We start from the raw sequence: 21,951 nt of genomic DNA, 5'->3' as shown, positions 1-21,951 counted from the left end.
ATACTATGCAGCCATCAAAAGAAATGAAAGCTTGTCATTTACGACGATGTGGATGGAACTAGAGGGTATTACGCTGAGCGAAATAAGTCAATCAGAGAAAGACAATTATGATCTCTCTGATATGAGGAATTTGAGAGGCAGGGTGGGGGTCGTGGGGGCTAGGGAAGGAAAAAAATGAAACAAGATGGAATCAGGAGGGAGACAAATCATAAGAGACTCTTAATCCAGGAAACAAACTGAGGGTTGCTGGGTGGTGGGGAGTCAGGGATAGGGTGGCTGGATGATGGACATTGGGGAGGGTACGTGCTATGGTGAGTGCTGTGAAATGTGTAAGCCTGATGATTCACACACCTGTACCCCTGGGGCAAATAATACATTATATGTTAATAAAAATAACAAAAATATAAATAAAGCACATCACTTGAGTTTCGATTTTAGGGTTGACGATAAGGTAGGTTAGCATATACTGGCATCGCAGCAAGAACAGGATAGTCTGTAACCGTGGTCCAAGCTTACTGTAAGGCACAAAGCGGTCAGCAGATGTGGGGTGTGCGGCTTGCATATGTGCGGAGTAGGGCAAGGAGGGGGTTGGTGTACTCGCACGTGTGTACAAAAATATATCAGAACAGACAAAAATGAAGCTATGGGGATAGGAATCAGGAAGTAGCAGTCCTCGGGGACTGCTGGAAAGGAGCATGAAGGAACTTTCTGGAACAATGAAAATGTTCTACAGATTGTTTTGGGGGGTGGTGGTTAACGGCGTAAATTGTCAAAACCATCCAACTGAACACTTAAAATCTGTATACTGTATTGTATGTAAACTATGTGGCCATAAAAAGGAATCCCAGGTAGATCCAGGTGCCTCTGTGTTCAGGGATACGAGTATGCAGGTGTGTGTGAATAGGAGCCTCTGTGTGTAGCCCTACCTACGCAGGGATGACCTTGGTGTGGGGTCTGGGCTGTGGGAACCATGTGGACTAGGACACACATAAAGTACATCCTGCGGAATTCAGCCCGGCCTCCACAGCTACCAGCAAATGTCTGTCTCGCTGCTCATTTGCCCAGAATTTTCCCAATTGCTGTAACTATTATCCAAACCTCCTCAGCCCTCCTTGGGTCCCCATGGAGCAACTTCTCTCATTTCCTGGTTCTTGCTCGGGAGGGGTAAGTCCCCTGAGTGCGAACCGCCCTCTTCGGCCAGCTGTCCCTGGGGGCAGTAGGGGTGAGGGGGCTTCACGCTTCCTCCTGGAATCCTCTGACCTCATCCTCTTCCACCTAAACCTTCTCTCCTTTCGGTAATCTCAAAGCTTTCTCTCTCCATTAGCATCCTTCTGAATTCCAGCACTCACAAGCCTTAGCTTGCTTGAAACAATTCATGAAACCAGAAAACCCTCCGAATAGCTTGGCCGGCGCCCCCTGGAGCTAGTGTAGGCAGAGAGGCTGGTGCTGGAAAAGTCTGAGGCTGGCTACCTGGAGAGGCAGAGGCATCTGAAATGCCCTGCACCACACATCCCCCAGGATTGTTGGGGCAAAGGAGGCATAAGTGTTTCCTGTAGATCAAATACGGGCAAGAGAAGGCAGTCAACCAGAAGCCATTGTAAAGAGACTTTGCCCAAGACTTGCCACCTGGGGGAACGATCGGTCAGCTGCAGGTAGTACAGAATTCCAGAAACCAGGGCCTGAAGGAACAATGGAAAGCAGCGAGACTGAGGCATCACCACCTAGGTCAAAGGTACCGCACCCCAAAAGCACCACATGGAGGGGATCTGCTACAAACTCCTGTCTGGCTCAGAATACTAATGCCACATGACAAGGGGAATTGCCTTCCTCCATGTCTACTTCTACAACCTCCAAGGCTCCGAAGCCACAGTCTATCGGGGGAGGAGGGGCTGTGAGGAAGGAAGATGGGGAAATGGAGAAGCCCAGCACCTTCCCCTCCAAGAGTAGGAGCCTAAAGCAAGCTTGAGAGGGGAAGAGAAGTTTTGACACTGAATCAAGTTGAGATTTGACAACTACTGTAAACTGGACATGGAGGCAATGACGAGTCTGTCCTCGTGCCTCGGGGGGACCCAAGAACAGGCAAAGAAATAAAGCAAGAATGTGTGGGAAGAGGACAAACCTGTTTTAGGACTGCAAGGGGCTTCCTAAACATGTTCAGTGTGAAGTACACATGCTTTGCAAAGCAGAGTCAGTGCTTAATACAGTAGCGGTTAATACGGTTATGAACCATCTTGGGATGGAAAGGAAGAAGCTGGGAACTGAATGTGAGGCTGGTTTTCCTGACAGTCAAGTCATTTGGGGTGGCCTTGAGTAGAGCACTTGGCAGGGATGGGGAAGGACTTAACCCCCGGTGCTGGGAGTGAGCCGGAGAATCTAGGATTCTCCTCTGTCTCATGGCCTCCCCTCTCCCCTTTACAGAGATGCCTTCGTCCCTACCCTCTCTCCGGCATTCAGTCCCACATTTCATGTTGGAGTAACTCCCCATCTGCCCACTGGCAGTTCTATGTGGACGACTCACCATCCCTTCCCATCCAAACCATGTAAACGGACTCTTTACCTTTTCCTCCAGCCAACTCTCCTTCCCCACATCCCCAAATCCCATTTCTACACAGAGATAACGTCTCTCGGCCTGATGTTCTTCATCCCTTACGTTCACTGCTTAAACCCAGATAGGCACAGACTAATCAATTCTCTCCTGGAGACTGCTTCCTCATTTGCCCTACTCCCTCCATTTCTATGGCCACCATCATAACTCAGGTCTTTCTCTCCTAAGACAGCCTCCTGAACAATCTCCCTGCCCTCCGTATCTTTCCACTGGAAGCCTTGGCACACGAAGATCAATCCGATCTTCCTCATAAACCCGGTGGCCTCATAAAGACCTCTGATGAACACTTACTGCCCCACGAATAAAATACAAGCTTCTCAACGAACCTTTGGAGGTCCTGCACGCCCTGCTTTGGCCAGCCTTATCTAAAACTATCCAACTCTTCCAAAACAGAGACCCACTCTCGGCCCGGTGCTGTGGCTGGACAATAAAGACTCAGAGAGGACAGACATTATCTGACCACAAGGAACTCTCAGTTCCAGTGATTAAGATGTAGTAAGTGATGAACCAGAAAACAGTGTTAAGATAAAGGACGCTGCTCCTCTGCATGTCCCCCACTCCCGGAGAGGATCTGTTCACCATCCATAGACTTGGGTTTTTCCACCCCCAGGTTTGACTTTGGGCCCTTCTCATCTAAACACTTGAACTCCCATGCCCAGGTGAGGAGGATCTCGCCCTCCTGCAGCTGAATGGTCCCCCGGAGTAACTCCTTCCTGAATGTCTCTACCTCCCTGTTTGATCCTGAGGTGGTTCTCACATGGCCCCCACCCCAAAGGTGGATTAGATGCACCTCCTGGGGCACCTGGGTGGCTCCGTGGGTTGGGCCTCTGCCTTGGGCTCAGGTCACGATCTCAGGGTCCTGGGTGCCCTGCATCGGGGTCTCTGCTCAGCAGGGAACCCACTTCCCCCTCTCTGCCTGTCAAATAAATAAAATCTTAAAAAAAAAAAAAAGTCACCTCCTTTCGCTCCCACCATAGTTCTTAACTTCCCGAATGTTGCCCCAATCATGATGCCTGCAACATAGGTCTCCCCCGCATAGACTCAGCTCCTTAGAAGGCAGAAAATGGGGCGGCTCTTGTGAAACCACCAGCCTGCGGCACACTCCTCTGCCCCACCTGCCTGAACTCCTTGAGGAATTCGGGATTTCCAGAAAATTGATGAGATGTGGGGGCGGGGCGGGGGAACGAAGCTTCTAATTCAACTTGTCAATGTAAACGATACATTCCTGGGGAGCCAGAACCGCAGCTTCGCGTTTCCCTCCGGATCAACTCAACAAACCCAGCCCCAGGTCCTTCCACACCTAAAGCTGCAACAATGTGGCTGCGCAGACCTGAGGAGCAGGGGCCGGGGGACCCTGCAAGTTACCACCTCGATACCAGGCTCCTCGTCCTGCAACACGAGGCTGCTCTCCCGCAAACTCGTGGAGCAGGGCCTGGCCCTCGGGGCTGCGTCCACCATTCTCACTGGCGGGGTCTGTGCGGGTCCTGTGCCCCCTGAGGGACGCGGGCACTGGCTGCTGGGCGGTGCGGGGTCGGAGGATGGGGGGAGGGGCGCTTTGCACCGAAATGACTGATCACGGGGGACCCCATCCTCCCACTCCACCCCCAAAACTCAACCTCCTCTCCGCACGCTCCTTCCCAGAGCCTTCCGGAGCCAGGAGCAGGAGGGGTGGTCTGGGCTGAGGTCCAGGGCCCGGACCGCACCCTCTCCGCCTGGCCCGCAGCGCGACCTTGACCTGTCTCCTTGTCAGAGCCTGCGTGTGGAGCCCCACCTGGAAACGGCTCCTCTAAGGCTCTTCCAGCCTAAATCCCGTCCTCTTCCACCTGTCTGGTGCGGACTGTCCCTCCCACTCGCGACCGCGTCTCCCCCAGCGGCCGCACGGAACGCGAGGCGCGCTACGACCCCGCCCGGACCACGCTCCCCGTGCGCAGGAAGCGGCCCTGCACCTTCCTTCCTCGCGGAGCCCCGACGGACCGGATACCGCGAGATCTGGGAGGTGGGCGGGGCCGGAAGCCGGGCCCCTCTCGCGAGACCCGGCGAAGCGGCGCCGGGAGGCCCGTTGCCGTGTGGAGGTCGTTGGTGTCACTTGCCAGCCGCCTGTTCCTTCGCCTGTCGTTCCGCTCCCCGCCCGCTCCAGCCATGTTCTCCGCCCTCGCCCGCCCTGCCGGCGCCGCTCTCCGCCGCAGCTTCAGCACCTCGGCCCAGGTAGGCCCGACGAGGGGTCCCCGGGCCCGCCTAGACCGCAGGGTCGTCGAGTACCGACCCGCGCCTGTAGCGCCGTGGGCCGGCCGGGATACCGGGAGGGAAGTGCGGAGAGAAAGCCCGGGAGAGGGAGGGGGGAAGCCCCTCCCCCGGCTCGTCCCCCCGGACCCCCCCAGAGAGCCCGCACTGGGTCTGCCCAGCTTCAGGGTTGGGAAGCTTGGGGGCTGTAGCGCCGGAAAGAATTCACGTTTGTTTGCAACTTTCTGTCGGACTTGAGGCCACTAACCTGGTTCTTGTAGCATCCATGCACACAGCGTGTCACTGTTAACTCCCCAGTGCAGGCGGACTGAGATGCCGGGGGTGGGGAACTGCTCCAAGCTTGCAGTCTCTTGGCTGGAGAACTGCAAGTCCGCTCTCCTGGGCACTGCCAGGGGGGCTTGGATAACCCAGCTTTTCCTCTAAGAACGTGAAGACGCGGCCTCCTCCTCGGGACCCTTTCGTAGGATCCTGCTTGCGGTGGGCGGCCTGGGCCTGCCCCCAGGTGTGGTGACTGTGCAAGGCTTCTGGGAGTGCGCGAGCCGAAGCTATTTTTAGGCACCTGAAGGATGGTGGTTTTCTAAGGCCGGTGTGTGTTCGAATCACCTGCAAGCTGATGAGGACGGGGCCGGGTGCACGGAAGGAGGGTAGGACCTGCCCCCTTTCACATGTGGGCCAGGTGCCCCGGTGATTCTAGTAGAACTGAAGCTTGCGAACCCACGTTGCCTCTTTCAAGTATCGCACCCAGGAGGGGGTTGATTAGTAGAGTCCAGATTTCTGTTTTAGGTTCTGTCCTTCAGCTCGGTTTCCTGTTTATAAGATTCATTTGAAAAAGAAATACACAGGAGCACCGAGTGTCCACGCTCGCCCTGCCCCTGCTGGGCGCTGCAGGAGAGACCAAGATGAGTGAGAGAGGCCCCAGCTTAGGACCGGTGGAGGTGCCGGAGGCTGATGCTGAGGAGCAGGGCGGGGGGGGGGGGGGGGAAGGGAACTGAGCTCCGGTAAGATTGTGGGATTTGCTGAGGGACGGTTGGCTGAGGGGGACCAGAATGAAGGACACCAAGACGTCGGGCTTTGGAAATTGCTGGGATGGGAAAGGCTGTTGGAGGAGAGTGGGTTTGGGTAGGGGAGGATATTAGGAGCTCAGTTTGAGATGTTGAGTTTAAAATGCATATGGGACATAGAGGTGGTGATGCTGAGAAGGAACTGGAGTAAGTCAGAATGATGAGATTGAGAGAAAGAAGTACATTGGTCTAGAGACTTTGGATCCTGTATCCTTTTTTTTTTTTTTTTAAGAGAGTTGGGAAGGGGAGAGGTAGAGGGAGAAAGAATCTTATGCAGAGCCCATACCTAGTGCAGAGTCTGGGGCTCAATCCCACAGCCCTGAGATCACGACCCAAGTGGAAATCAAGAGGCTTAACTAACCAAGCCACCTAGGTGCTCCTGAATCTGGTATCCTTAATAGTAAATATGTAGGGGCACCTGGGTGGCTCAGTGGATTAAAGCCTCTGCCTTCAGCTCAGGTCATGATCCCAGGACCCTGGGATGAGTCGCACATTGGGCTCTCTGCTCAGCAGAGGAGCCTGCTTCCTCCTCTCTCTCTCTGCCTGCTTGTGATCTCTTTCTGTCAAATAAATAAATTAAATTTTTTTTAAAAAGGGAGTAAAAATGTATCAAGAGCATAGCCTCGATATATTTATTTCTATGGGTGTACACTAATGTATATGTTATAACACAAGAAATAGAACTTTAAAAGCAAACCATAATAGACTTACATTGTAGAGCAGACTTAGAAATGAGGGAAGTGTTACCCCTTTGCAGAAGTTGCTGAGTGTGTGCTGTTGACAACCAACTCCTCAATGCAGAGAAGATCTGCAGGTTTGGTGACTGGTCTTCTGCAAAGAGATCATAAGTACTCCACAGTACTGCAGATTCTGTCTACACTGTGAAGACTCCACCCCTGAAGGGCTGTGTTTTTATCCATATTAACGAAATTCATGAAACTTTGTAATACACAAATAATGATGTCACCTCAACACAAAGCAACAGAATGAGTGAGGTCATCTTAGGTATTGTGAGGGACTGATTTACTTAAAGACCCTAGTGAGGTCATCAAGTCAGTCTCTCTCCTTTCTTTCCTTTTCTTCCATTCCGTTCCTTCTCTTTCTCTTTTTCTTTCTTTTCCTTCCCCTTCTTTGCTCCCTCTTTCTTCCTTTCTTTCTTCCCTCCCTCCATCCCTCTTCCCTGTCTTTTCTTCTCTCTCTCTCTGATGTTGGGCTCCGCAGTGGAACCTTGGAAGTCAGGCTGAGTAATCTGGCCATAAGGGACTTCAAGGAGATTTTTCAGTGAGGAAATGAAATGATTAAAAGTTAATTTTCAGAAAGATGGTTTTGAGGTAGAGCCGTAGATAATAGAATGGGAACGGAAGGTAAGGGGGAGCTTGGGAAGGTGTTTGAGATGTCAGGTTTTCCATGTCCTAACTGGGTGTCTCTGATAAGGGAAGAGGCAGGAAATGGTTCTGAGGGTTTGAATTTGGGAGAACACCGGTCCTATTTGGGAACAGGGTGGGAGAGGTAGAAAGCATACATTTATTTAGACAGTTAGGTTTATGGGACCCCTGGAGTGCCTAACAGAGCTGGGAATGTGAGAGTTGGAATCAGAGGTCCCTAGGAACAGAGACAAGAGGTGAGTGATGACTGACCATCTAGAAGTAGAGACTGCCAGACCTCAGTTCTGGGTTGATCTGGCTAGTTAAGTTTCCTGGGAAGTCAAGGGTCCCCCTTTATAGCACCAATTTAAAAAAAAAAAATCAAAACTGAAGTCAAGAGTTTTGGTTTTATGTGCTTTTAGAGTTTACCTTTCTTAAGCAGATGACACAGCTTGGGTTTTGTTTGGGCTTTGGTTTCAGGGTTTGATAACCGAAGTCCATTATTACTAGGGGCCGTTGTTGTAAAATACAGTCTGTGGTGAGAGTCTAGGGACCCAAAGCAGATGGCTGTCCAAGAGGACATGTGTGGGACTTTGGGTTCCTGTCCCCGCTGTTAGTATGTCTCTTTCCCTGGCAGCTATCTGCTGGCCCAGAGTAGGCTCCCTTCTCATTCATAAGGTTAGGGTACAAATAAGCTCACTGAGGACTGTTTTGTTTGGGCTTTGAGTGAGCCCTAATGGGAAAGGGTATCTTTTGTATAATGAGAGTGAGCTGTAGGCCATGGCTTAGACTAGATGGGGTTTTTTTAAGCCCAGATTGAAGGGTCAAGTTGCCCATGTTTGGCTTGTGTCCCACATCATCATTTGCTATCTTTTGGGGCCCAGGTGTATTACAACTTCTGGGCCTCAGTTCCTCATCTGTAAAATGAGTCAGTTAATATTGCTTAATGGAGTTCTGAGCGTCAGATAAGGAAAGACCTAGCTCAGTTCCAGCTACAGGACAGACTGACACATGGCCCTTGGCTACCATTTTGCTTCTGGTATTCCCAGTAGATAAGGTTGCTAGGTGGTGTGAGTTTCAGGTGAAGTCCTACTGTATAATAAATTCTGCCCCTCGTGGGAAAGGTTACCAGGAGGCAGTCATTGACTTAGTTGTTGGAAATGGATGGGGTGGGGGTGGTGGTAAGCCCCATTTGGTCACCATCCTTCACAGACTCCTCTTCCTCCCTAAAAGCTGGTGTTCACAGGGCTCTGTCCCTAGTGCGCCTGTCACTGTGTTCCCCTTTGTGCTTTCTGGGGCTGCCAGTAATCTCAGTGCAGATGCATCGCGCCTCCAGACCAAGCCTTTAGCCTACTGGCACGTGTGTGTCTGGATGTTTCAAGAGGCTCAAACCCAGCATGCAAAATGAGACTCATTATCCTTTCTCCAAGACCCCTTACCCCTCCTCAGTTCCGTATCTTGCTTCAAGGCAATGTTGTCCACTCAGGCCGGCAAGTTGTCATCGCAGGTTCCTCCCTCACTCAGCAGCTGGATGGAAGTGGAGGGGGTGACCGAATCCCTTGTAGCCTGCCCGTCCTTGCTTGCCTGGATCCCACCCTTGAGTCATGCTTGGACTGTTGCAATAGTCTCTCTGCCTCCATTCTTGGATATTTCCAGGCCATCTTCCATGCTGCCTCATAACCTTTTTAAAATACTGGGGTTTCTGGGTGGCTCAGTCAGTTAAGTGACTGCCTTCAGCTCAGGTCATGATCCCAGGGTCCTGGGATCCAGCCCCACAGGGGGGCTCCCTGCTCACTGGGGAGCCTGCTTCTCCCTCAGCTGCTCCCCCTACTTGTGTTCTCTCGTGCGCTTCTCTCTCTGTCAAATAAAAATGAAATCTTTTTAAAATAAATAAATAATAAAATGCGGTTCTGGACATGTTTTTCTCAGTTTCTAAGGCCTTTCACCATTCCCTGTTGCCCAGAAGGACCAGATAAGACTCTGCTAGGCTCTCAGCTTCGGCCTTACCTTCTTCCTCCACATGCATCCAACAACGCCCGAGCATAGGGGACTGCTTCCCTTCGCTGGGCCATACTCCACAGCTCCTCCCCGCTAGCATCCATCTGGTAAACTGTTCCTCCTCCAAAGCCCCCTCTCACACTTTCTCTCCTAGTGTCTCCCTCCCTGGCACTTGTCACACTAGATGCTGTTTTTTGGTCCGCACGCCTTTGGGTTCGCAGGTCTTGTTGGTGCTGGCAAGTCAGTCCGGCGTGTGGCAGGTAGGAAGTCCATGCCTGTTGAATCGGAGGTGAGCCTTAAACATGAATAAGCAGCCCCTTTTGGAAGACAGTCTGGCACTCCCTCAAAGATTAAACGTGGAGTTGCCACCTGACTCCTCAGTCCCACTCCTTGGTATAAGAAAAGGAAGGGGATTAAGCGATTGCCAGTCCTTAGATGTACTTAGCTCTGGAGTGGCTGCTGTCTTTAGACTTTTAGCTCCACTAAGGTGACCAATAAACTGACAGAAACCCTGCTAGCTCCAGCCTTCTAGATGCTGGCAAGGCAGTCGAGTCTCTCAGCTGTCACTTTTTAACCCTTCCTGCAGCTGACATGCCCAGAGCCACCTGCTGCATGTTCTGCCGGGCGTGGTGTGGGGCGACAGTGATCTCAGGCTCCGGCCAGTGCCAGAGTCACCTGGAAATCTGGCTGGAAACACAGGGGCCTGAGCCCTGTCCTGCTTCAAGGAGCCTGGCTCTCTGTGGGCTTTGTCAGCCCGGTGGGTGATCCTGCTAGACCCAGAGTGTGGGGCACGGGTACCGAGGCTGCAGATCGACCGAACTGCGGGGGAAGGAGCCTTCCGAAACGGGCATCCCTCCTGATGCTCCGTGCACCCCTCATCAGCTCCCTGTCCCCTGCCAGAGCCAGCAGGGCTCTTCCCATTCCTGCTTCCCCACATGACCGGCCTGTCAGTAGGTGCCCAGTATGGTGGTTTCTAGTTTTTAGAACTGGAGGTTGAAGGGAAGGTTCCTTCAGGACCTCAGGAAGGTCCTGAGTAAAGCTTGTTCATCTTTCGGGGGCTGTTTGCGGTAGGACCCTGACTGTCACAACATCTGTGGACCTAAGTTCCCTGTTTCCCTGAGATAAGCCTCTTCGCTTCAGAAGGAAACTGGACCTTTGGACCAGGCACCAGCGCAATAAAAGACGCCTAGTGCGGTGTAATTTATAGGTGCTCATGTGACTACTTCTAATACTGATTCTGTATTGAGTCCTTTCTCTGTCTTTCTTTTTAGAAAAATGCTAAAGTGGCCGTGCTGGGGGCTTCTGGAGGAATCGGGCAGCCCCTGGCGCTTCTCCTCAAGAACAGTCCCTTAGTGAGCCGCCTGACCCTCTACGATATCGCTCATACGCCCGGGGTGGCCGCAGATCTGAGCCACATCGAGACCAGAGCGACCGTGAAAGGTAACAAGACATGCTGTGCCTGGAGACTTTGCTCCCCTTCTCCCCAGCAGACCAGAGTCCAGGCGATAGGACACGGTTCCTCAGTGGAAGTAGATCAGAGACTCGGTTTCCACGTTCATCGTGGAGTTGAATTCACGAATGACTACGTCTTTCTGTACTTGAGCCTGTAAAGATTTAAATAGCGTCTTTCAGAAAAACAGAGGTGGTCTAATCTTCCCATTTTTAGTTTTTTTCCTCATGTAAAAAGTAATAGGATGGGGAAGGGGAACTTTCAGGGACTTCCAGAGTTGGGGGCCATAGGAATGCTGTCTCCCGTGGGCTGCACGTTGCCTTCATGTGCTGTGGGCCAGCCGTCCCGTCACCCCGGGCTCCTCTTCCAGCTTCTCAGAAGCACAGCCTTCTTTGGGAAAGCTGCTCTTCCTGTAAAGTCCCAGGTTGCAGGCCAGAGAGGTGGTAGTAATTCCTGTCTCTGTTGCCGGCGTGTGGGGTTGCCCCGCGGGACGGTATCCACACGCGTCTTCCGCCTGCAGGCACAACTCGGGAGGTCAGCTGTCAGCTGGGACGTTTATGTGCCTTCCAGAGTCTCTGAATGTGTTTGCTCGTTTTCTTTTGGAGCTTCTGAAAGCTCCTGCAATAAAGGAAAAGCCTAAATCAAAGCAGATTTTAGTCATTGGAGCAAATTTCCCTTGTAACCTTTGAAAATGGACCTTTTTCCCCTCAGATGATAGGAATAAACAAAAGAGATAGCAGTATTAGATGTATTACTTTAGCAGCACCATGATTTTCTCATGGGGCTTTCGGCGTGTCTTGTGATCTGACCCCACGGAGATGGAGCTTTTGTTAGGACGACTGGGTGGTGGTGGGGGGGGAGAGGGAATAAGCTGCTCTTGGAACTGGGAGCCAGGAAGGCCTTACAGGTACCAGCAGGTCCAGTGAAGACAAGCGGCTGAGCTTGGTTTGGTGGGGGAGGGGGGTGGCGAGAGGGTTGATCCTTTCCACGGGGGTGGGCCCCAGGCAGAGGGGGGCTGGGACCGTCAGACCCGCAAGCAGCAGTGGTCAGGGAGCACTTCACAGGGGGGCTTTGCGGCCCTTCTGGGGACCTGGGGTTGACACTGGACCCAGCGGGTGCCGTCTTGCCCCGGCTCCATCCCCACAGATGTCCTCGGCTCTCCAGATCAGAGAATGTGAACTTTCTCTCTCCTGGGGCGGTGTCTAGGCTACCTCGGACCTGAGCAGCTGCCGGATTGCCTGAAAGGCTGCGATGTGGTGGTGATCCCAGCCGGAGTCCCCAGAAAACCAGGTGCGTGTTCGGAGGCCTTGCCTTGCCTCGCATCCCCGGCCCGTCCGGTGGGGACGTGGTTTTCCCTTACACCGGACTGAGTCCGTGTCTCTGTGGCAGAGAAGAATTCCAGAGAAATCCCTTTCTTGGCCTGGCCCATGTCTGCCATGTCTGTGCCCTGCCCGGTCTGGTGCTCCCGGTCTGGTGCTCCCAGGCACCCTGTCTTCCCGGAGTGCCCTTCCCCCACCTGCTGCTCTGGAGCTCTTACTGGCCCTTTTGGAGCCTCCTCAGGTCCCTCCCTCCCTAAGCCCCCTCCCCACGCTCCAGCCCCCCACAAGCTGCTGTGTGAGCACTTGTCACTCTAGGCTGCTTTTCCTACAAGATAGATTGGCTTGGAAGAGGGACCCTGTCCTGCTCACACTTGGCTTTCCTCTAACAACTGCCACACGGCGCCGGGCAGGCAGCGGGCAGATCATCCCGTGCTCTGTGAACATCTTGATTTGGATCACTCTCAGGCATGACCCGGGATGACCTGTTCAACACCAATGCCTCCATCGTGGCCACCCTGACCGCGGCCTGCGCCCAGCATTGCCCCGAGGCCATGATCTGCATCATTTCGAATCCGGTGAGTTCCGCTGGCAGAGGCCGCTGATGCCATTCCTGACGCCCCCAGTGAGCAGGAGGAGGAGGCAGGAGGTGCTTACGGGGACCAAAATACAGTGAAGGGGCCGCAGCATCGGATGAACCAAGTGTGAATTCCAGCCTGCTTTTTCCCACCACCGTGTGCCTTTGGACGCATCACTTCCCCTCTCTGTGTCCGTTCCCCGTGCGCAGCGTCGTCCCTTGTTGAGGCCTGAACGTGGTGGCCCATTCACTTCCCTTACCCTGTTCTGCTCGGGGTTTGCAGCTCCTGGTCCCCCATCAGGCTTGCTCAGCCACCCCGGGCCCTGCTCACGGCTTTTGTGGGAGCTTCTCCTTCGATCTCGAAAGCGCATGTGCTGCACCCTCCCCGAGAAGACCGCGGCGCCCCCCCGCGGCCCCCCAGCAGTGCCATGGGTCGCATTTATTATTCTTGCCTCCCTCCGGGGCGGAAGCGCAGTGACAGTGATGTTGACTGAGGATGTGCCTGCCAGGCCGCCCCTAGAGCTTGTTCCCGGGGCCTCTGGGGAGCCAATCGCCAAGTAGCTCTCCCTCGGGGCGGTCACCACTTTGGCTGGGACGCTTGCCTAGCACCTGACGGAAATCCCGTGGTTGTGTCCGTCTTCATGATGCCCTCTCTGGGCACCAGGCGCTGTGTCAGCACTTGCTGTATATTAAGTTTCAGAACCTTCACGGCCTCAAGGAGGTGGTCGTCTCTGCTGTGAGGAAACCACTCTCCTGGGCTTAACCTCACAGGGTGGCTGAGCTGGGACTTGTTCCCGGGGCTGCCTGAGGTCTTGGCCCTGTGCAGTGCAGTGCTGTGTCCAGGTGTCGGCCCCAGTGGGCACGGGCGGTATCTCGTGGGGCCAGCCTCACCTGTTAGGTTGACGGCCTGAAGGTCACGTGCACTTCCGAACTGCGGGCCCTCGAAGGGTTGTTTGAGGAGGGGAGAATAGGAAGTCAGCACACTGACCTGTTCCGTAGTGAGGGCGGGTTGCCCACAGAAAATGTTATCGTCACAGTTTGGCCCCTTAGGACTTGGCCCCCGGTCTGGGGAAAAGATGTTGTCGTGTGTGGCTCGTCTCTCAGGATGCAAGGCAAGTCCCGCCTCTCTCTTGCATTTGCCAGGTGAACTCCACCATCCCAATCGCGACGGAAGTTTTCAAGAAACACGGGGCATACAATCCCAATAAAATCTTCGGGGTGACGACCCTGGACATCGTCAGAGCCAACACGTTCATTGCGGAACTGAAGGTAAGGGCCGCGTCGGGTGTCCCTCAGGCTCCCCCTCAGCCGTCCAAGGCTGAGCGGCGGACATAGGAGACCAGGGGGTCTCCAGTGCTCTTGGAGCTGCCTCCATGGGGGAGAGGAGCTCTCAGGTTTCGTTGGGGGGGTCCACCCAGCCCCCCGCACGTTTCAACCACAGCCAGCCAGAGTGTTCACGCCACTCCCTCTCTGTCCCCCTGGTGCGTGGGAGGGTCCGGGCTTTTTCCTCGGGTTTCTCGCTGCCTCAGCTGGGCTGTACTCTGGAAGTTCATTGCCTCTGAAAACTGGAACAGGTTTCGCCTGCTAATTGGTAGAGAAATGATAAAATCGGCAAACATGAAGTATTGGGGGTCATTCCTGAACTCCCGAGATGTCAGGATCGTCGTTCCCAGCTGTCGTTCTGACGGCAGTCGCCTCTGGCTCACTGGGCCCTTGCTGGGGGGGCAGGGGGTGTTAGCACCAGTGCCAGCCCTGGTGTCCTCAGTGCCCCTCGCAGCTCGTTGGTGGATCCAGCAGCACCGCTTCTTTAGGCCTGAAGCAGTGTCCCTCTGGAGCTTCGGGCCATCTTTTTCTGCCTTTGCAGAGGAGGGGGCCAGTGGGAGCAGTTGTCCTGCACCCATAGGACTGTTGACCTTGATCTTACTGCCCCGTGCCCCAGACAGGTCCACCCTGGAGTGGGGTGCCCTGCTCTCGTTCATGCTGCAGCCCCTCTCCGAGGGACTGGGGTCCCTTGGGACTCAAGAGCCAGCAGAATTGGATCAGCACTTGGGTGCGGATTGTGGAGGGTGGTTGAGTCAGGACAGGCTTTCCCGAGGAGCGTGCGCTCCCACTGAGTCTGACCAAGGACAGGCCGGTAGGTGGGGGTCGGGCCTCCTGGGGCTCCCGGCGCTGCTTCCTGGGAGCCCCAGTATTCATTGTCTGGGCTCTCTGGGTGCTTCCAGCTTTGGGGGCCCAAAGCACGCCATCTTCCCCGGCCTCTGGTCATGCTGCCACAGGCTAACTGCACATGACTTAGATGACTTAGAATTACAGAAAATGAGAAATCCCTGTCCTCTGTTGCGCCAGCCACATTTCAGATCCTCGGTGGCGACATAGGCTCCTGCATTGTCACAGACAGCTCTGTGGGGCGGGGCTGTCGCAGACTGGGAAGTTCTTTCTGCGGTGGAGAAAGGGCATCTTGGGCCCTGGGAGAGAACCTAGTGCTTGTCGAGCTTCAGTTCAGGGACGTGTCCTCTCCCTCAGGCTCTCGGGCATTCTGGAAATATCTTGAATTGTATCAGGAATGAAAGTTGACCCTTAAAGCTCCAGTGTCTGGAGTCTCGGCCATATTCCGCCCCCTTGGCCACCTCCTCGGCTTTTGGGATAGGATTCGTTTTCTTGACGCCCCAGGCCTTTGCTCTTCTGCTGCTTTTGCCTGGAACAGCCTTCCTTGGGCAAAGTCCTGCCTCTCCTTCCCAGATGACGTGACGTCTGTCCCAGAAAGCTGCTCCCAGGCTGATGAAGTGCTCCCCTTGCTGCCAGGGCCACCCCGTGTGGCCATCTCAGGGGCGCCACTTGCATCTGCCTCATAATCGACGGTGAGGGTCTCAAAAGCAGGGGCTCTGTCTGTCCACACCTGTGTCGCTGGTGACCAGCACGCTGCCTTGGCACAGAGGCGCCGCTGTGTGCGCATCCGGCTCCGTGGACTTGGTCCTGAGGGTCTGCCCCCTCTCGATGCTGGGTCTCCCTTCTTGGACAAGGCGGGTTCCCAACATGGGGCTGCTCTCTTCAGCAGCTGCGGCGTTTGGGGAAGGTGACACCATTGGGGGACTGCTCACTTCATCCCAAAACTCCCACCAAAATTTTTCTTTTCTTTTTTTTTTCTTTTGCGGGCCAGTGGAAGAAATACCTGGTCCACAGATTTGTGGGGGCGTTGCGCCTCCCGTTTAACCCATGACTCAGCCACTCCTGTTAAGCCCTGACAAAGAACCATGGTGTTCTGGCCCCTTGCAGCTCCGTTTTATTCTGTCCTGATCACTGTTCGAGGTGACAGACTTCTCATCCCCGGGGTTTTCTGGAATTGTTCTGAATTTTGCTCTCCAGTCAGAGGGAGGGAATTGGACTCGTTCTCTGTGACAGAGGGTGGGGACGTGAATCTGGGCTGGTTCGTGACAAATGACCTTAGCTCTGGGGAAACGACTATCCTCTGATTCTCAGAAGATACCAGACTGATGGGGACCAACGTGGGGACCCTGCAAGGAGGCAGTATTCTGCTCCCTGTAAAGGAAGACCCCCATAGGGACCTCACCGGGTGACCCGTACTCCTCTCCGTGTTGGCTCCCGCTGATGTTCCGCGGGTGGCGGGCCATGGTAGACGATCAGACCACAGCTGGACTCGGGCTTCATTGGTTTCTTTTTTCTGGCTTCTGTGGATTTTTCCAGTGTTGGTGCTTTAGGAGGATATGACATAGTCTATTCTCAAAGAGCTTTAAAAATTAACAGAGCTCCAGGGGCGCCTGGGTGGCTCCGTGTGTTAAAGCCTCTGCCTTCAGTTCAGGTCGTGATCCAGGGTCCTGGGATCGAGCCCCGCATCAGGCTCTGTGCTCGGTGGGGAGCCTGCTTTCTCCTCTCTCTTTCTCTCTCTGCCTGCCTCTCTGTCTACTTGTGATCTCTGTCACATAAGTAAATAAAATCTTCAAAAAAAAAAAAAAAAATTAACAGAGCTCCATACTTTGATGGCCAGGGTCTGGATCCTGCGCGAGTCAATGTTCCGGTCATTGGCGGCCATGCCGGGAAGACCATCATCCCCCTGATCTCGCAGGTAAGTGTGTCACCGTGCCAGGAAGCCACACCTTCAGGAGTTTCTGCCTCGAGGTACTGAAGACAGAGGGACAAAGAACTAAGCATCTGTCATACTTTGAGAAGATTCCTGCTACGGATACAGACAGCCCCAGCCATTGTCCAGGGTTGGGGGTGGGGTAGGCGGATTCTTGAGTGGCCTGCGGGGCTGTGGTCAGGGTCCAGCACTTCAGGGGTCCATGCCTGTGGCAGTGAGTGTGGTCAGAAGGTGCTCACAGTGGCCGACACCCAGCACACAACGAAAACTGCTGTAAGAAATCCCCGAAATCGCAGTTGGGTCAGGGCAGGCACAGCTGCTTTATTTAAAAATGATTAGAGGGGTGCCCAGCTGACTCCCATCAGTAGAATTTGGCACCCTTGATCTCAGCTTTGTGAGTTTGAGCCCCACACTGGGTGTAGAGATTACTTAAAATTTAAAAAAATAATAAATTGAGTGGAGGCAAGGTGAGCACCACCAAGGATAAGATAAATTAAGTCAGTTTCTGTCCCTGAGTAAAATGCACTGAGAGGGACGCAAAATACTTACACTGTTCCTGCCAAAAGTGCGTATAACTTTATGAGAAAAGCATGAAAAAAACCTCCTATAAAATCTAATATCGTGGAGGTGCTACAAAACAAGCAGCCAGCCCTCTTGACAAGTGTCTGGGAAGACAGGACTGCTAGGGGACTGACTGAGGTGGGCCCCTGCATGGGAACTGGGGACAGGAAAGGGACAGCAGTGAGCGAGTGGGTGACATTTGTGTAAGGTCTGTACGTCATGTATCAGTGATAACTTCCTGGTCTTCATAATTGCGCTGTGGTTACGTAAGATGCTAACGTTAGGGTAAGCCGAGTGTGGGAAAGCTCTGTGCTGTTTTTACAACTTCTCTCTAAAATTAGTCCAAAATATTAAAGGGTCTTTTAAAATGAGTAGGGATGGGTGGTGGGTGGCGCCTAGCTGACTCCATTGGTGGAACACGTGACTCCATTTCAGGTCGTGGGTTCAAGCCCCGCATTGAGTGTGGAACCTACTTTAAAAAAAGGTGCAGCCGGGGGGTGGGTGTAAGGGCCACATTACAGCAAAGTTGACTTCTTCTTTAAAGCAGAGTCGGTCTTGGTTTCTGTGTAGTGGCAGTGCGGGGTGGGGTGGGGAGTGTCTCCCCCAAGTAGGGGAGGAGAGCGTGGGGTCTGGGACTGGTGGCTCACGTGGTCCCTGTGGCTTTGGCCCGCAGTGCACTCCCAAGGTGGACCTTCCCCAGGACCAGCTGACAGCCGTGACGGGGCGGATCCAGGAGGCCGGCACGGAGGTGGTGAAGGCCAAAGCTGGAGCAGGTGGGTTCCCGGGGGCAGCGCCCGGGTGGGCTGCTGATGCCAGAGGCCCCGCTGCAATTCCTAGCTGAAGACTGGAAAGGCCCGGGCAGGCAGCGAATGCTTTTCTCGGCTTCCTATATGTTCTCTGGCTAAGCCAGCCTGATGGCCGGGGGCAGCCCGGCTTTGTGGAGTGGCTCGGCGCTGAAGGTCGTGCCATCCCTGCGTTTGTCAAGTCACGAGATGCCGACCCAGATCCTGCACAGCCGGCGCAGAGGGCTGTGCGGCTGCTGGGTTTAGCTGCAGGGCCGGCTGGTCTGGATCTTGTGGCCACGATGCTTATTTGACCCGCCTGGTTCTCCTAGGCTCGGCCACCCTGTCCATGGCGTATGCCGGAGCGCGGTTTGTCTTCTCCCTCGTGGATGCGATGAACGGAAAGGAAGGCGTCGTCGAGTGTTCCTTCGTGAAGTCCCAGGAAGCAGACTGCGGCTACTTCTCCACGCCGTTACTGCTGGGGGTGCGTATCGGCTGCGTCGCTGTGTTTCTTGATGAGACACTCACTCTACCTCAAGGCAGCCGTGACTGTCCCGAAGGAAAGGCCTCCCTCCGCCAGACCCAGAGAGGATGCCCAGCTGAGGGTTTCCTGCTTCCCTGCCTTACTGCCACGGGTTTTCTTCTGGAGCATGGTCTAGGTTGTCCCCTCAAAGTGCTGGCGTCTAGGATGGAGCCCTTCCGGTCCCGTTGCTTGGCCAGGCTGTTGAGAGGCAGCTGTCCAGTCTAGTGACTGCCCGAGTGTTCGGGGAGCAGACCCCACCGGGGCTCTCGCACACACACGGTCTAGCCAGCTTTCCGTTTCCAACGCAGCTGCCGATGTCAGGCAGAAGGGTGGTTGCCTTCATCTCCTGCCCAGAATGAAACGGTCTGTCGACGTTCCGTGCCACCCAGAAACCCTTCCCACAGACGCCCCAATGTCCAAAGATCCCTGAGACGTGGCCCCAGGCCTCAGGGACCCCGTGGGGTGGAGAGACAGTCACTAAGCAGACTAATTCTGGAACTGTGGGGTGTGGCAGGCCATGCAGGCCCTGGGGTCGGCAGGCTCTCTGGGGAGGCGACTGGGAAGCTTCGGCTGCTGGCGCAGGCACACCCACTCAGCCTTGGGGGTGACAGTGACAGACACCTGTTTCCCTGACGTCTCCCCTCTCCCTACGTGATTACATTGGACTTGGGTGGGTATTACCAATTTGGTGGCAGCCGAGAACCCAAAAGTCTGCTCCATGCCCGGGAGAATGACGTTCGGTGCTGCTGGGGATTGAGTGCTCCGTGGCCCAAGCCGCCCACAGGCGTTCTCACGGCCTCTGGGGTGGATAGTCCGCCCGTTTTCTGGATAAGGAAACCGCCTTGGCTAAGGTGCGCATGGAGTGAGTGCTGGGGTCCAGATCGGGGGCAGCTTGCCCGAACCCCGGGCTCCACGCGCAGCTCACACATGGTGGTCGGGCTCCCTCCCAGGTGGGTGGGCCAGGCAGGGTTGTGAAGTTACGCGTCAGGTTTTCCTCAACAGCCTCGTTCGTGGAAACCTGTTGTAAAATTTACAGCATCGCAGTGATCTTTCTTAATTTTTAAATTGTCCAATTTTATCCCCTCCCGTCTCCTCCAGAAAAAGGGCATCGAGAAGAATCTGGGCATCGGCAAGATCTCCCCTTTCGAAGAGAAGATGATAGCGGAAGCCATCCCCGAGCTGAAGGCGTCCATCAAGAAGGGCGAGGACTTCGTGAAGAGCATGAAGTGAGCGGGCGGCCCGCGGCGGTCCGTCGCCCTAACTCGTGAAAGCATCGTGTCTCTGTAAAGCCGTTTCCCGCCCCCGTGTTGGCGTCTGTTAAACACGAGTGTCGTGCTAGCGTCGTCCTCCCTGGACCGTCTCTGGGCGCATCAGTAAAAGCAGGCTTTGGTTTTCTTTTTCAAGGTCTCGGCAAGCGTGATTTCTTCCCCGTTCAGGCTGCTGCTTGGGGGGCTGTCTGGTGTCTCCGTGAACCAGAATGAGAGATGACTTTAAATCCAGGCTGACGCGTGCTGGTTTCAGCAGCAGCTCTGAGAACGTGTGAAAAGTTGATCAGTAGCTGTCCCTCCTGACCCTGCTCTGCAGCGCTGCCTCCCTCCGCTGACGAGCCCGGGGAAGGCTCAGCTCCGGCCCGGCTCTTCAGTGTCCCGAGGTGACAGCTGGTGGCCCATGCCCAGCTGCCCTTCCCAGGTTCATGTGGCAGACTCTGGCTCAGCCTACAGCTCCGGCTTCTCCCATCAGAGCTGCCTCAGCTGACCTCTGTCCTGCTCCGAGTCTCCTCCTCCCCCTCCCAGCCCGGTCTCCGGGCAGGGGGCCATGCTAGGCGAGAGTTGGGGTGAAGGCGGGAGCAGGGGCGGGAATCACAATGCCAGCTGCCGAGGCAGCGTGGGGGACACAGGAGGGCTGGCCTCATGTCCCCATTGGGGGCTAAACAAGAACTTGGTTGTATCCTCTGGGCTTGGGGTAAATGTGGGGTTAGAGCAGGACGTGTTCCCATTAGCATCTGGTGTGCTCTGTTCAGTGGAAGGGGGAGCTGAGAGCCCCCCTCTTGGGAAGGAACTTGGGCGGCAGCAGGTGATGACCTAGTGACATGGTCAAAGGGCAGGTGGGGGCGGAGCTCTGCCCTGGGCTGGGATACTTCTCCATCTACAGCAGCTTTCCTTAAAATGGGTATTACCGTGACATCATTGTTTCCTTATAAGAGTCACAGGCATCCACTGTTTAAAACCTAAAATGTGGGGCACCTGGGTGGCTCAGTCTGTTAAGCGTCTGTGTTCCGCTCAGGTCATGATCCTGGGGTCCTGGGCTCGAGTCCCACATCGGGCTCCCTGCTCAGCATCTCCCTCCTCTGCTGCACCCCCCAAGCTTGTTCTCTCTCTCTGTCAAATAAAACCTTAAAAAAGAATAATAAAAAAATAAAACCTAAAATGTAGCCCCAAAACAGCAGAAAATAATCCCAGATCAGATGGGATTTGTCCTCTTAATTTTGCTGCTTTCATAAGTTGAGGTAGGGCCTCAGGTGCCATTTTGTGGCCCGCCGCTCTTCCTGTGAAACACATGCACACGCACCTGGTCTAGTTGCTTTGAAGCCATTTTCCGTGTCATCTGTTGTCCCCCCGCAGCCCCTCTGCAGGTCGATGAGGCTCCACTGGCTGCTGCTTCCCCAGCTGGAGGGCACAGCAGGCCAGCACCACCGAGATGGTGGTTGGAGTGTGGCTGCGGTGTAGGGATGCCGGGCGGCCGGGCTTGTCCTTCATGGAGCCTCTGCTGCAGAGCGGGCAGATCTCTTACTGGATGGCTTGGGGCCAGAAACTGCCTGGCGGTAGGACAGGCCAGAACCGGTCCCATCCTCGAGGTGGAAGCAAGTCCACGGGCAGGCCAGGGCGTGTAGTGGGAGCGGACCAGCCCCACAAGGGCAGGAGTCCTGGGAAGGCCTGGTTCTTTGGGGGCCAACTTGGGAAACACGCTACCACTATAAGCACAGGTGTATTCCTTTCCCCCTCCCTTTTTTTTAAGATTGTATTCATTTATTTGACAGAGACAGGGAGAGAGGGAACACAAGCAGGGGGATCGGGAGAGGGAGAAGCAGGCTTCCCGCTGAGCAGGGAGCCCCATGCGGAGCTTGATCCCTGGACCCGGGGATCATGACCTGAGCCAAAGGCGGTCACCCAGCGACTGAGCCCCAGGCGCCCCCAGATGTATTTTCCCTTATCGCGTGTCACCACGGGGTCACCCTTAACAGGGAGCCCACAGTAACTACACCACTGCCGTTGGTTAATTAGGTTGCTGAGGGTTTTTCTACTGTAAAGAGCTCGACTCTGGACACTGCCTTCGGACTAACTCCTCCCAGAAGCTCTATGTGTGAAACACCACGCCAG

The 21,951-nt window shown here is 54.7% G+C and overlaps 2 protein-coding genes across 3 annotated transcripts in view; one reads left to right on the top strand and one right to left on the bottom strand.

Annotated features, from left to right (window-relative positions):
• Window positions 1-5,374, bottom strand: part of STYXL1 (serine/threonine/tyrosine interacting like 1) — a 60,171-nt gene extending 54,797 nt beyond the window's left edge. Inside the window, exon 1 of one of the 2 annotated variants that reach the window (XM_032328668.1) lies at window positions 5,094-5,374. In XM_032328668.1, coding sequence (XP_032184559.1) covers window positions 5,094-5,113 — 20 coding nt within the window. In that variant the 5' untranslated portion in view covers window positions 5,114-5,374. Of the gene's footprint in view, window positions 1-4,376; window positions 4,598-5,093 lie in introns of those variants that run through there. The other variant, XM_032328670.1, reaches the window with a different exon arrangement.
• MDH2 (malate dehydrogenase 2) lies at window positions 4,612-19,977 on the top strand. Its single transcript, XM_032328667.1, has 9 exons — window positions 4,612-4,810; window positions 10,541-10,709; window positions 11,926-12,009; window positions 12,504-12,613; window positions 13,756-13,881; window positions 16,616-16,693; window positions 17,943-18,042; window positions 18,384-18,535; window positions 19,673-19,977. Exons 1-9 carry the CDS (start codon window positions 4,745-4,747, stop codon window positions 19,802-19,804), a joined length of 1,017 nt encoding a protein of 338 aa, XP_032184558.1. The 5' UTR covers window positions 4,612-4,744; the 3' UTR covers window positions 19,805-19,977.
• The last annotated feature ends 1,974 nt before the right edge of the window (window positions 19,978-21,951 follow it).

This window comes from Mustela erminea, chromosome 20 (assembly GCF_009829155.1).
Source record: "Mustela erminea isolate mMusErm1 chromosome 20, mMusErm1.Pri, whole genome shotgun sequence".
In the NCBI taxonomy this organism is placed as follows: domain Eukaryota; kingdom Metazoa; phylum Chordata; class Mammalia; order Carnivora; family Mustelidae; genus Mustela; species Mustela erminea.
Note: the sequence above shows the minus strand (reverse complement) of the source record. Positions and strands in the feature narration are given on the sequence as shown.

Excerpts from the sequence above, each read along its gene's own strand:
- MDH2 (XM_032328667.1), top strand. The coding sequence starts at position 4,745 with ATGTTCTCCGCCCTCGCCCGCCCTGCCGGCGCCGCTCTCCGCCGCAGC. Across the intron at positions 16,694-17,942 it reads TCATCCCCCTGATCTCGCAG|TGCACTCCCAAGGTGGACCT; the intron begins GTAAGTGTGTCA and ends TTTGGCCCGCAG. Across the intron at positions 18,536-19,672 it reads CCACGCCGTTACTGCTGGGG|AAAAAGGGCATCGAGAAGAA; the intron begins GTGCGTATCGGC and ends CGTCTCCTCCAG.